General features: G+C 31.8%; 2 protein-coding genes across 3 annotated transcripts in view; both read right to left on the bottom strand.

Moving 5' to 3' along the window:
- The window catches only part of LOC125807988 (ribosome-binding factor PSRP1, chloroplastic), a 207,560-nt gene that overhangs the window by 127,274 nt on the left and 66,758 nt on the right, over nucleotides 1-13,528 (bottom strand). The gene's annotated exons all lie outside the window — the stretch shown is intronic.
- Nucleotides 3,222-8,173, bottom strand: LOC125807643 (2-isopropylmalate synthase A-like). Its single transcript, XM_049487377.1, has 10 exons — nucleotides 7,918-8,173; nucleotides 7,567-7,831; nucleotides 7,284-7,497; nucleotides 6,997-7,077; nucleotides 6,828-6,920; nucleotides 6,672-6,758; nucleotides 5,944-6,044; nucleotides 5,588-5,621; nucleotides 5,421-5,495; nucleotides 3,222-3,287 (listed from the first exon to the last, which is right to left on the bottom strand). The coding sequence occupies exons 1-10, from the start codon at nucleotides 8,171-8,173 to the stop codon at nucleotides 3,222-3,224; spliced, it is 1,272 nt and encodes a 423-aa protein (XP_049343334.1).

Here is a 13,528-nt window from a genome sequence, read left to right as displayed (position 1 = left end):
ACAGAAGTTCCAAATGAAACTGCAAATTCAACGGAGCAAAATTGTGGACTCCCACCCCTTATACCTCCTACAAGGGAGAAGGTAAAGTATCAACTCCCTAAAACTTCTGTTGTGTGGCAATTTATGACTTTAGATAAGGAAAACTCTATTGTTATTTTTAATAAGTGTAAGCAACCTTTTAAACATAAATAAGGTGGAGGTCAAGGTGGTACGGGGGGGTTAAATAGACATTTGTTATCTTGTGTGCCGATTCAATATAAAGAAGCTAAAGCATTAGCCGATAGAAAAAAATGAATTCCAGTTAATGATTTTGATATTAATGTTAATGAATCGATAGGGGCTTCTAACATGGTTCAAGGAACATTAGATCATTCTAACCCCAATGGTCCACTAACGCAACGTAAATATAATAAGGAAAGAGATCGCAAAAATTTAGCTAAAATGGTTTATGTTTGTGGTTTGCCTTATAGTTTTCCTTCACATCCCAGTTTTATTGAATATATTCAACAAACTTATAATCCTACTCATAGAGGTTTTTCAAGATATACTGTTAAATATGATGTTTTTGTATATCAAGGTAAATATTGTCATTATCTTCGTTGTATATTTAGCATATTGGATTGTAGAGTGTCTATAATTTCAGACATGGGTCGTAGTGTTAATGGACATGATTATTTAACTGTTACAGCACATTGGATTGATCATAACTAGAATTTGCAAAAAAAGAATCTTAAGTTATAAAGAATGTGTAGAGAAAAAAACTGGTGCATATTTAGCTACAAATATTTTGAGTGTTCTAGATTAGTACATGCTTATAGATAAAGTAATTATGTCTGTCGCATTAGATAATGCATCTAATATTACAAACGCTGCTAGTATGTTAAAAGTTAGATTATGTCCAATTGATGTTAAAGCTTTTCATGTTAGATGTGTTGCACATGTATTAAATTTAGTTGTACAAGATGGTATTTTATTATTTGATTGTGGTTGTATGAAAATTGAATATGCTATTACCTGGATTTTTTATGCTCATAGAGCTGCTAGAATTAGGGAATTTAATGAGCGTTGTGTACTATGTGATTTGCCACCAAGAAAAATTCCAAGACATATTAAAATAAGATGAAATTCTTTTTACGAAATGCTTTCAGTTGCTTACGAATATAAAGGACCCATACAAATGGTGTTTAATGCTCATAATGCTTACTCATTAGATAAAATTTGTGAAGAAGATTGGGAAGAAACTAATGAACTATTAGAATTTTAAAGACTTTTTTATGATGCTACAACCATGTTTTCTGGAATTTATTATTCTACTATTTCATCAATATTAATAAATATTTGTGCTATTTCAATTCAATTTTCTAAATACAAAATAATTGAAAAATTTAGAGTTGCAATTGAAGGTATGATTGAAAAATTTTAAAAATATTTTTTTTCTATTCCTCAAATTTATTTAACTGCTACTTTACTTCATCCTGACTATAAATTACGAGGTGTGCAGGGACTTGTTGACACTTTTTATGATACTTTAGAAATTTTACCGGAAGAAATTCCAACTTGTGAAATGTGTAAGTCTAGCATAAAAGTAGAAACAAAAATTTTGAATGAAAAATATAGAACTACAGGAAATACTCAAGGAGAAGTTGGTCAAACTTCTAATCCTCATAGTAAAGCTCGAATTTCAAGTTATATGCGAGGTTTTCTTGGTCTTAATTCTACTAAACGTGATGATTCTGAAGAATTTCTTAATCAATCTTTAGAAACAGTGGAAGACAAATATGGCAATGAAGATTTATTAGCATGGTGGAGGAGGCGGAGCGTTGCATTTCCAATTTTGAGCAAAATGGTTCGTGATGTTCTAGTTATTAAGTTTCATCAGTTGCATCGGAGGTTGCTTTTAGTGCGGCAAGGTTTCAAATTTGCAATCATAGACATTCATTGGTGGAAGAAAGTTTGAAAACATCAGTTTTATTTAGAGACTAGGTCAACGCCGAGAGGAGGAATTATAATTTGCCAAGGTTAAGTTCCAGACAAGAAGCTTGGATTAATGCGGTAATTGGATCTAGTGATGATGAATTAGAGTCACAAGAGTTTCTAGCAAGTTTGCCAACACCGGAGGATGTTACCGTCGATATGATGCGACAATTAGAATTGAATTTTAAAGGAGAATACAAATATTAGATTACATTCGAGAACTAATTGAAATAGAACCCTTCCTAGAAGGTGGCTGCGTAAATTAGTTACTCATCTAATATTTGTAACAAATATTAGTTTTACATATGAGAACTTATTGAAACAGAACCCTTCCTAGAAGGTGGCTGCGTAGATTAGTTACTCCACTAATATTTGTAAATTGTAACTTCTAAGTTCTAAGTTGCAATTAGATTTTATTGAATAAATTTGAAGGTTTTATTCAAGTCTTTTTTATATAACTATTGTCTTGCATTTTAATTTTAATTTTAAAATACTAACTTTAAAATACTTAATTTAAAAATTGAAATTTGACATTTGAAATTTCAAGTTAAATTCTTTTGAATTATTTAAAATACAAATTTGAACTTCTCAAATTTGAAATTTGAAACTTGAAACTTGAAACTTGAAACTTGAAACTTGAAACTTGAAACTTGAAACTTGAAACTTGAAATATGAAATTTGAAATTTGAAATTTGAAATTTGAAAACTTAAGCATTTTTTATTAGCTAAAAATGTTAGTGAAAACTAAATAAACTAAAATGCTATTCAATAACATATAATATCAATACAGATAAATAAACATATAAAAAAAATAAAAATCCCCCGTCCCGTCCCATCCCGTATATATAGTGGGACGGGATGGAACAAATTTTTATCCCCCCAATCCCGCTCCCCCCCAAATCCCGGCCAAGGCGTCCCCTGTCCCGTCCCGTCCCCCTTCGTCCCGTCCCTATCCCCTTGCCATCCCTACTCGAGTCAGAGTTTTAATGGAGAATCCGCGAGGGAAATTAATGACGTAACCATTTCTTTAAGAGCATAAATTATTAAAAATACAACAAACATAAGTTTAAACTCATGGTTTAAAAAGTACAAGGGGTTCAATACTAAGAACTTAAAAGATTGAATTCACCTAAGAGTGTCAAGAAAATTTAATACATCAATTATTTAATGTAGCACAAAACCCTGGGATTGCTACTGCAACATTCGATAAGCTCTTCCATCAATAGGTGACATTTATCTTCAAGTTTTCAAGCAATTTGAGGTTGGATAGTTTCGTCTAATATGAGTGCTCTTAAATCATCATCTGTTATATTCTGAAAAGATAAATGTAGAGAAAGATAAATAGGTAAAAAGCAAACATATAACAACAACAATATATACAGAGTGTAATCTCATAAATGAAATCTATGAAGTGTAAACATATAACCTTATTCCTACTTTTGTGGAGTAGAAAAAATATTTTTGATAAATACTTAGCTTCGTCAAAAAGGAAGAAAATATGACAACAATATAGGAAGAAAACAAAGCAAATGTGAGCAACAGATAATAATACATATAAAAAAACAATGTGATACCTAAATAATACTATTTTAATAAGGAGAAGCGTAGTGGAGGCCATATTCTCCCTACCTTTCCCATAGACATAATATGACAACACTCGTAAATTATTAGTATTACTAGACACAAGTGCCCGTGATATATGTTATTTTTTGTCTCACTTTATGTGACATTGATAGAATTTAGATAGTCAATTAAATTTTAATATGATTTTTAAATATATTTTTTTTTGTTAATTATTGTAATTTATAGTATTTTTACGTAATTTTAAATAATATATATTATTTATCTTGTCCCAATGTATGTAGCACATATAGAATTTCAAGAGTCAATCAAATGTTGTTAATTATTGAAATTTACAATACTTTCTACGTAGTTTCCAAATTAAATATTACATGTTACTTCTTTTGATTATTGTAATTTATAGTACTTTTTACGTAATTTTTTAATAATATATGTTACTTCTCTTATCCCAATGTAGGTAGCACAAATAAAATTTCAAGAGTCAATCAAATGTTGTTAATTATTGAGATTTACAATATTTCTACGTAGTTTTCAAAATTAAATAATACATGTTACCTTTTTTTATCCCATTTTATGTGACACAGATAGATTAATTTTATGAATCAATCGATTTTTTTAATATGTTTTGTTACATATATTTTAAGTTGGTAATTATCATGATTTATGGTATTTTTTACACAATTTTTAAATATTTAAAAAATAAAAAAATAAGATAAACAAATTAAAACGGAAGAACCACCGAAATAAAGGAAACATTGCAGCTGCCAGGCAGGCATGGCGACCATGACCTGCCTGGTTATTGTCACTTATATATATGTAGTAGATTTTTTTTTTTGAAGTAAGGGTGTATTAGGTATGAAAATATTTTTCTAGAAAATAATTTCAAGTGGATTTCTAACTTATTTTCTCATGTTTTGTTGGTGAGTCGAAAATACTTCTTAATAATTGGTTGGTGAATGAAAAATATTTTCCACAACATATCATTTATTTTTGACTTGAGACTAGAAAATACATTTTAGGAGGGGGAGGGGGGGTGGTAGTTGGGGATGCCTAGGGTAGGGGTGGCGTAAAAATTAAATTTTTTAAAATTTGAAATATTTTAATAAAACAATTTTTTAAAATTTGTTTGACAGGGTTAGGAGTGGCATAAAAAATGAAAAATTTTAAAATATAAAATATTTTTCATAAACATTTTCTTTTAAAAAAAGAAAATTGACAGGGTGGGCTAGGTGGGGGCGGGGGTAGGGGTGGCGTAAATTTTTTAAATTTGAAATATTTTTCAAAAGGTTTTTTTTAAAAAAAATAGATTTTTGACGGGGTGGCCTGGGTGGGGATGGGGGATGGCATAAAATGATTTTTTTTTTTAAAATTTGAAATATTTTTTAGAAACAATTATTTTTTAAAAATTGATGTGGGGAGGGGGGAGGGGTATGGGGTGGGGGTAAAAAAATGAAATTTTATAAATTTGAAATGTTTTTTCAAAACAATTTTATTTTGTGGGGTGGAGGGGGTAGGGGTTAGGTGAGGTAAAAAAATCTTAAAACTTGAAATATTTTTCAAAAATAATTTTTAATTTTTTTTGTTTGGGGGAGGGGGGCTGGTTTGGGGTGGGGGCTAGGCTGGTATGAGGGTAGGGGTAAAAAAAATGAAATTTAAAAAATAAGAAAATTTCAAACCTCAAGGTAAGTCATTTTCCTTAAATTTGAGGAAAATGAATTGATTTGGAAAATATTTTTCAAAATATTTAAACCAACCAAACATGAAAAAGTTGAAATATATTTTCCTTCGTACCAAACACACCCCACGTCTCATCAATAAAACTAAATTGAGTGTTGCACTATAAAAACATCAACAATTTAATTCACCTTTTTCCTCTCAGCCATTGACTTGAATTGCCAAAAGAGGTCCCCAAGTTGTTTTTCCTCAAAGTTATATCCAAGCTATGACAAAATAAAATGAGTGTAGCTGATGCACATTCATATATAATAATATCATAATTTAATTTGTTGAAATCTTAGTATATGTATCATACCTCAAGCATTTTAATTTTCAATGCATGACGTCCACTGCACAAAATATAAGAATGCATGATATTTATTTTAGAAAAAAAAACAAATATCTATTGAACCATATCAATAACAACAACAAATTTAGTGTAATTCCTCAAGTGAAGAAGGTAGAGTGTACACAAACGTTACCCCTACCTCGTAGAGATAGAAAAGTTGATTTTGATAGACTATCGATTTAAGTAAAGCATTTCAAAGCAATTTGAAAAAGAGACTAAAATGAAAGCAATAACAACAATGAAATAAAGCGAAAAGAATAGTAATGACAATAATGCAATAATCGAGTCATACCGATATCAATAAAAAAATCAATAGTGTGTACCTGAGTTTTCCCAATTTAATACCGTGTTCACTAGCACGAATAAATCCAACATCTTCAGCAGATATGAATTCATATGTGCCTCTGTTCTTTAATATTCCATCCTAAATTAAGTACATAGAATAACACACACACAAAAAAAGGAATAAATTCAAATACCTTTTTAATTAGTTAAATAGGTTGAATATAGTTTTCTTTGTTTTTTATTTCTACAATTAAATACCACATGTTCTTATTTGATTCGTCATTTTTGTAGTGTCATTCATAATTTTATTACATACATTTTAAAATTTTGGGTGATTGTTAAAACAAATCTAAAATAAGTAAATTTCTTGAATAGGAACAAGCTAAGTCTAAAATGAAAAATGCAATGAAATTTGAAGGACCGCTTTTGTTTGTAGCTAGTGTTGTTAAAAAATGGGGAAGAAGATGACTCGTAACTAGATCGAAAATTGATATTTGATGCCTTTTTAAAAGGTCTTACGCACCTTGAATTATGGATGCCGTGGATTCATCTTTATTTCTTAGTCTATTTGTTCAGACTCAGGCTTTTTAGACTTTGTTTCCTCGTTTTGTTAAATAAATATGTCACACTAGGATGATGGGTTAAAAAAAAGAGTTTTGAACTAAATAAATATGTCACACTAGCTAGAATCTTAAATATATACCTAGGGTAATTTTTCCTTGAAATATTGAGTTGATAAATATAGTATTAACTAAATAAAATTGACCTGATGAATTCCACTTTCATGAGTAAAGGCATTAGCGCCAACAATGGCCTTATGTGGCTGCAACTTAAGCCCACTATACTCCTCTACCTGCATATATATAACAATATTATTATATGCCTTATTCATTTTAACAACTAAAATACTATATAGACATACCATGTTGCTTGTGGTAAATATATGCTTTGTATTAATCCCAGTATAGACACCACCTAGTGCTTCCTTTCCACGACATTTTATGGCCATTACTATCTATATAGAAAAAGTACAAATTTATAAGTACAAAAAAGTAGAAATAATTATATAATTAAAGTTTATTCTCTCCCACCTCTTCTAGAGAAGCATTTCCAGCTCTTTCACCAATACCATTGATGGTTACATCTACTAGTCTTACCCCTACACAAATTGCCTGAATTCCATCGACGTATCAGACTCAAACTAACGATATGTAACTTTAGAAATGAAGTACTCCCTCTGTTCACTTTTAATAGTCATGTTGCGCTTTTTAAAAATTAATTTGACTAATTTTCAAAATACATCGTAGAATTTGACTCTAATTTTTTTTTTATGACAATTAAAAGTGGACAGAGGGAATAGTTGGAAGCTAATACATACAGCTAATGTGTTGGCAGTAGCAAGTCCAAGATCATTGTGACAATGTCCTGCAAGGATCACATTTTGGATACCTAATGTATTGGCTTTTATGTCAATCATTAGTTGTGCATATTCATTTGGCAAATTGCATCCAACAGTATCAGGAACACAAATGTATGTTGCACCAGCTTTAGTAACTTCTCCAATAATATGATAAACAAACTCCTTATCAGATCTGCCAATAATAATAATAAGTATATATACACCAAATGGTAAAAATATAAATATGACAAATATTACAAACCTTGAAGCATCTTCCAAGCCAAACCTAACATGCTTGAACCCAAGACTTCTGGCATAAGCCACCATGCTCCTTGCTCTCTCCACAACTTCTTCTCTACTCATATTCAATTTATATTTCATATGTATATCGCTTGTTGCAATAAACGTAGAAATCATCGGTGTCTTTGCATACTTCAAACTCTCCCAAGCTCTATCGATATCTTTCTTAGTACATCTCGCCTTACCACAAATCATTGGTACATATCCCTCTTCATCTACGCTATTACCTGTTGAGATATAATATAAATACACACATGGTAATATATATATATAACATTTTTTTAAATAAGATGATGATTTAAATTAACATTACCAATTTCACGTGCTATACACTTTATAAGCTCAAACTCAATCTCAGAGGAAGCTGGAAAACCAGCCTCAATTACATCAACACCAAGCTTGACTAGCTGACGTGCAATGTCCATCTTTTGCGTAGCCGTCATGGAGGCACCAGGAGCCTGCTCTCCATCACGAAGCGTCGTGTCGAAAATTGAAACATAGTTAGGATCAGAGAATTTGTCCAAACAATTAACAAGAGTGATCTTAGAATTTGTGTAGAGAGAAGCCATTTTTTTTCCTTAACTGTGTGCTTGGTGTGGGATCTTTTTATAGGCAAGAAAATAGAAAAACATTGATATCATGTTTTAAATAATTTAAGATTATAAACTTTGAAAAAGGTTTGGTAGGGTATAAGGGGGGTAAAATAATCAGGTTGAGTTGAAACTTGAGATATCTAAATGAGTTGAAATAGAAATCAGGTTGTGTCATGTCCCGCTCAATTTCAATAATTTTATAACCACAATTTAAATTTCAACTCAAGAAATAGAAAAAACAAGTTATAAATAGATAGATAAATCTCAGAAGATATAAAATAGACAGTAACTCATACCTTCAACATGAGAACACACACTACACGAATACAAATAAAGAGTCTTAAAATGAATTGAAATAGAAGACTAAATTGAGCTCAATTGAATATTCTATAAAAATGAATTACGGCTTGAATGAGTTGATATTAGGAATGGCAATGGATCAGATGGGGTGGAGGCGGGGCAATTTGAGCTTAACCGTGAATAATTCAACCCACCCAGCTCTACCCCACCTAGCAATTTTTTAAAAAATTAACTAACTTTTTTGGAGTTTCCCAGCTCTGTTTTTTTTAAGCTAAGCAATGCTCCCATGGCTATAGAATTTATAAAAGTTAGAATTTCAGTTCTTTCCTTCTCATTTTGGTTTTCTTCTTTGTTTCAAAGAATCAATTTTGCTTTTTGATATCTATTCTAATACATCCAATTTTATCTTATTTATCACCCCAACAACTAAACGTTTCTGATTAATCAAATCACTTTTGGCATAAATAATTAAAAGATTTGGACTTAAATCATAAAATGTTAATGAAATGGTAAACTTATGCTTTTTTGGGACTCAAAGGGAGTCACATAAATGAGAAATTAAAATGATAAATGGTTTGTAATGATTCGGTTAGTCATTTTTGATTTTTTTTGTAAAATAACTATTTTATTCCCGATATCGATCCCGAGTATTTTCTGATTGAGTTTTGAAAGTTGGTTTCTAACTTTGAGTGAAAGTTGTGAATTTTGTAAGTTTTTTTGAGTCAAAAGGCTAAAATTGTTAAGAATTGAGTTTCAGTGTCTTTTGGAGTTCCGAGTATCGGAATAGAATTCTATCGATTCCGTCAATCCTGAAATATGGAAATTGGTCTAAGAGAGTTGTCGGTTTCAATTTCGTAGTCTTTTTAAGGATTTGAGGTCCTAAGTTGGAAATTATTAAATTTTAGCTCTTGGGTTGACTTTGGTCAACATTCAGGGTTCAAATACTTGGATCAGAATTTTGAGAGTTTCGCTATATTTAGGGGATAATTTTAAGCCTAAGTGAGGTCTTGCTTGAATTTTTAGAGGTTTCAATCTTGATTAAGCCTTTTTAGGCATTATGTTCGTTTTTTGTGACTAGCACAAGTTTCGGGTCAAGGAAATCTTAGATTCGTATTTTAATGGTTCCATTGAGTCCGAAACGTCAAGTTTAGTCAATTTGAATATTTTGTTTGTGTGTACGAGGTTCCAAACAAATCCCGAAGGTCCATTCGATGTTTTGAGAGTTGACTAGTTTTTCTAGTGCCCGAATTCTGTATCCTTCACGTTTGCGATAAGCCTTCCACTTTAGCAACCTTCGCTTCAACGAAGGTGTGATCAGTAAACCAAAGGCTAGCTTTTCTCTGGGTTCGCTTCAACGGATCCTGGTTCCCAAAAGTGAGACACCCATTTTAAGCGGGGTTTGCTTAAGCGACATCTGAGAGGGTTTTAGACTTGTAATTTCCGGATTTTATCCTATTTTCCCCATTTTTAGTTTTGGAAAACCCTTGGAGGTGATTTTGAAGAGATTTGTTGTGCTAAATCATTTGGGTAAGCCTTTGTGATCCTAAAACTTCATTTTATTTTATCATGTATAGATTTTATTATTTTAACATCAAAACTTGAGATTTTGATTGGCAAAGGGAAAGGTTATCAAGAACTTTTCTAAAATAAAATGGTGATTGTGAACTGATTTTAATTCCTTTTTTCAAAATGTCTTTCACCAATAAGTTCCAAATGCCTTGGATAATGTTTTCAGGTAAATATTTTCGAATTTGAACCTCATTTTCGGAATTGAGTTTTTGAGTTGATTTGACCCATTTTTCAAAATATATGATTTGGGTGTTGTTATTTATGAAATCTTATTGTGATTACTTGATTGAACTAGATTGTGTATGGACATTTTTCAGAAAGGGAAGACTCAAGTCTTGGATTGAATTTTTATTGAATTGAGGCAAGTGATCTTCTAAACCTTGTAAAACTTATAGAATCTTGTATTTCCCCTCATTGTGTGTGTTGGAGACTAATGGAAAGGAGGTGATGGATTCATTTATTTCAGATGATTGATCTTAATGAATAAAATGGAATTACGAAAAAGGCAATGTGTTGATCATAATGCTTTGTGAATTGTTGTGGACTCAAATTTGTTGATTGATGAAAAACCTTGATGACATTATTGTTGACTTAAATTGCTTGAATTGTTGTCTCTTCCATATGGTGTGAAATTGCTTATTTTCATTGATTATTGAACACCGTGATGAAATGTGTGATGATTATGCCAAAGGGCTGACAAATTATTTTCATTGATTGTTCAAATATTCTTGACAAAATATTTTTGGCTGAAGTTTTACCATGCATTTGATGTAAATTTTGTGAGAAATGTTTGACTATTTTAAAAAAAATGATTTATACCCATAAATTATAAAAATGATTAAAAATATCTTTAAGTTTGTATTGTCATTTTATAATGAACATGTTTCGTTAAAAAAATAACCTTATAACATAATTGATAACAATCAACAACAATAAAATAACAATGTGGGCAAGAACAATATATTAATCGCATACTCAAACATGTCACTAATTCAAGATATGAATTATAACCCATTAAAAATAAATTATTCTTTTTGGCCACGTTCTATATAGATAATAGCATAGAGGAATAATTATTAGTTATTAATGAAGTAATTTGGTATACAAATATTAGTTGGAATTAATAAATGATAGGTGGTTTTTGTCATGCCCCGAGCCTACACCTGGAGCAGGACTGACACTTGAGAACCATTGCTGGCCCCAAGCGAACCCTTCGCCTGGCTAGAATCTCAGCAGAAGACTTTAAGCATTAAGAAGAGAATTCAAATACAAGATAACTCAACTGTCTCAAACTAAACTCAGAATGTTTTAAAAATAAGCATTTAACTTAGCCAAAGTGACAACTCAAATCTGAACATAAGGCAATAACAAGATAATGGCAATTGAATTAACTAACTGTCTATGAAGCCTCTAACAACTTAGATGGAAGTCGGGACAAGATCCACAACATCCTAATGAACTAACTAATCAAAGCAATAGAAAGGGAATCCTCCGAAAAGCAAGGAGGCTCACCAACTGACTCTGAGTGCTTAACTGGATCAACGAGGCACTAGGTGCTGATCCTGGTTACCTGTATCTGCATCATAAAATCATGCAAGCCAAATGGCGTCAGTACATTAAATGTACGAGCATGCGAGGGTAAATCTAAACAACACTTAAGCTTGAACTGGAATCTGAAAGAAACACTTACCTTAGCTTTACTCAACTCATGGATACTCAACTCAATGCAGAAATAAACAACGGTATAGATGCAGTTTATATAAAGCATTTAAAATAGTAAGAAATAACTCAATATACATATATACAATAAATTAATATTACTTTGTGGGAGTTTCTCTAACCGATAACCATCACTATGAGCTATGTGATGATACAACATCTCGCCCATGCTGCCAGAACTGTCCTATAAGTTGCTGGGATATAAAACACCTCAACTAAGTGGATCCACTAGTTTATGCTAAAAAGTACTAAGGAATCATCTGAAAAAGTATGACCCTTTTCTACCCACGTTGGCTACATGGTTTATGGAGACATTGAGTTGTTATGAACTCGTCCCCACATCGGTGCTCAATACTACTCCCAAAATACTCAGCTCATATGTTTAAAAACAAAAACTCTTTCTGTGGTTTGAGGTAATTACTCAAAAACTAGATGAAGGCTTTCTTGGAAATTGGTGTTTCCTCTCTTCTTCAATATGTGAAAACATTTACTCATTTGAGAAGACTTAGTCCCCATATACTCTTTTGAAGAAAAGAACTTCATTTGTTACTCTTACTTAACTCAAACTCAAGTCTTAAAACAAGTTTAAAATATTTGCAGAAGACTTCTTGAAAAGACTCTATGAAGTTTCTAGACTTGGCTCTTAACTTTCCTTTAATTTCAATTTATGGATTCAAGGTTAGGATTCATGTTTCTGGATGATTTCTAGATGTTTAGAAATCATTTGGAGTAGTTAGAATCAATAGGAAGTGTTAGTACACTTTAGAAGGACTTAGACGGGCTAAACAGTGAAAAACGGGTGGGGGCAGATGACCCGGGAGCAATCCTAGCGCGTCGCGCCATCCCCTAAGTTACTGCGGCTCATTTATGGCACATTGTTGGCTCGTCGCCGTAGCCTTCCTGGTGCAATGGAGGCGCGTCTCGCTAGCCTTCCTGGCGCAACGGGGGCGCGTCACTCCAGCATTGCCCCAAGCAAAACTGACGAACTTTTCCTTTTGCTTTCTTACCTTAATTCGATTAAATTCTATTCTTTTTCTCAATATCTCTTTAGATTCAGGTACCAAAAACATGTACACATGAATCTAACCTAAAGTAACTCTAATAATCGACATTAAACTCTCAAGAACTCCTCAATCTCAATCCAAATTCAAGAACGGAGATAAGCAATCCAAACCTTAATCAATAAAGGAAGTACACTTCACACGTTGGAACCTACACTATGTAAAAATATAGAAGAAATAGTGGTTAGCACAAATATGTACCAAGTATGGAAGCCATGCAATAAAATCCTTAAAACATGCTAAAAAGGACAATTTAGTTGAAACACGTGCATTTGCCAAGTTTGAGAATCACCATGCACTTTCAATGTAAAAGACAAGTCATAGCATATTCATCATATAAATCCTCATAACATAGTAGAATCATTGCCTTAGTAACCCTAAGGTATACATGTGTAATGTATGGTTGGGATCCCATAATAACAACCTTACTAAGTACCCCTTTGAGGCCACCTTAGTCATACATACCATCCTTAGACCTCATCATAGTCAATAGTCATAGATAAAGAAATAGTCATGTACATTAACTTGAACATAAGGAAAGTCATTCATAGCAACAATCCATTCTACATACATGCATACATTCATACCTTTTCATAGCATTAGAAACCACCCCATAACCCCTTTCAAAGTCTACTTGTGCAATGTAAAAGTGAAGTCCCATACCCCCACTCCTACTAAGTAA

The sequence above is a fragment of the Solanum verrucosum genome, unplaced genomic scaffold (assembly GCF_900185275.1).
Source record: "Solanum verrucosum unplaced genomic scaffold, falcon-dt-bn FXZP01000183.1, whole genome shotgun sequence".
In the NCBI taxonomy this organism is placed as follows: Eukaryota; Viridiplantae; Streptophyta; class Magnoliopsida; order Solanales; family Solanaceae; genus Solanum; species Solanum verrucosum.
The sequence above is the reverse complement of the archived record's forward strand: the minus strand, read 5'-3'. Positions and strand labels throughout refer to the sequence as shown.

Excerpts from the sequence above, each read along its gene's own strand:
- LOC125807643 (XM_049487377.1), bottom strand. The coding sequence starts at position 8,173 with ATGGCTTCTCTCTACACAAATTCTAAGATCACTCTTGTTAATTGTTTG. Across the intron at positions 7,498-7,566 it reads GGCTTGGAAGATGCTTCAAG|ATCTGATAAGGAGTTTGTTT; the intron begins GTTTGTAATATT and ends TATTATTGGCAG. Across the intron at positions 6,045-6,671 it reads ATGAAAGTGGAATTCATCAG|GATGGAATATTAAAGAACAG; the intron begins GTCAATTTTATT and ends TACTTAATTTAG.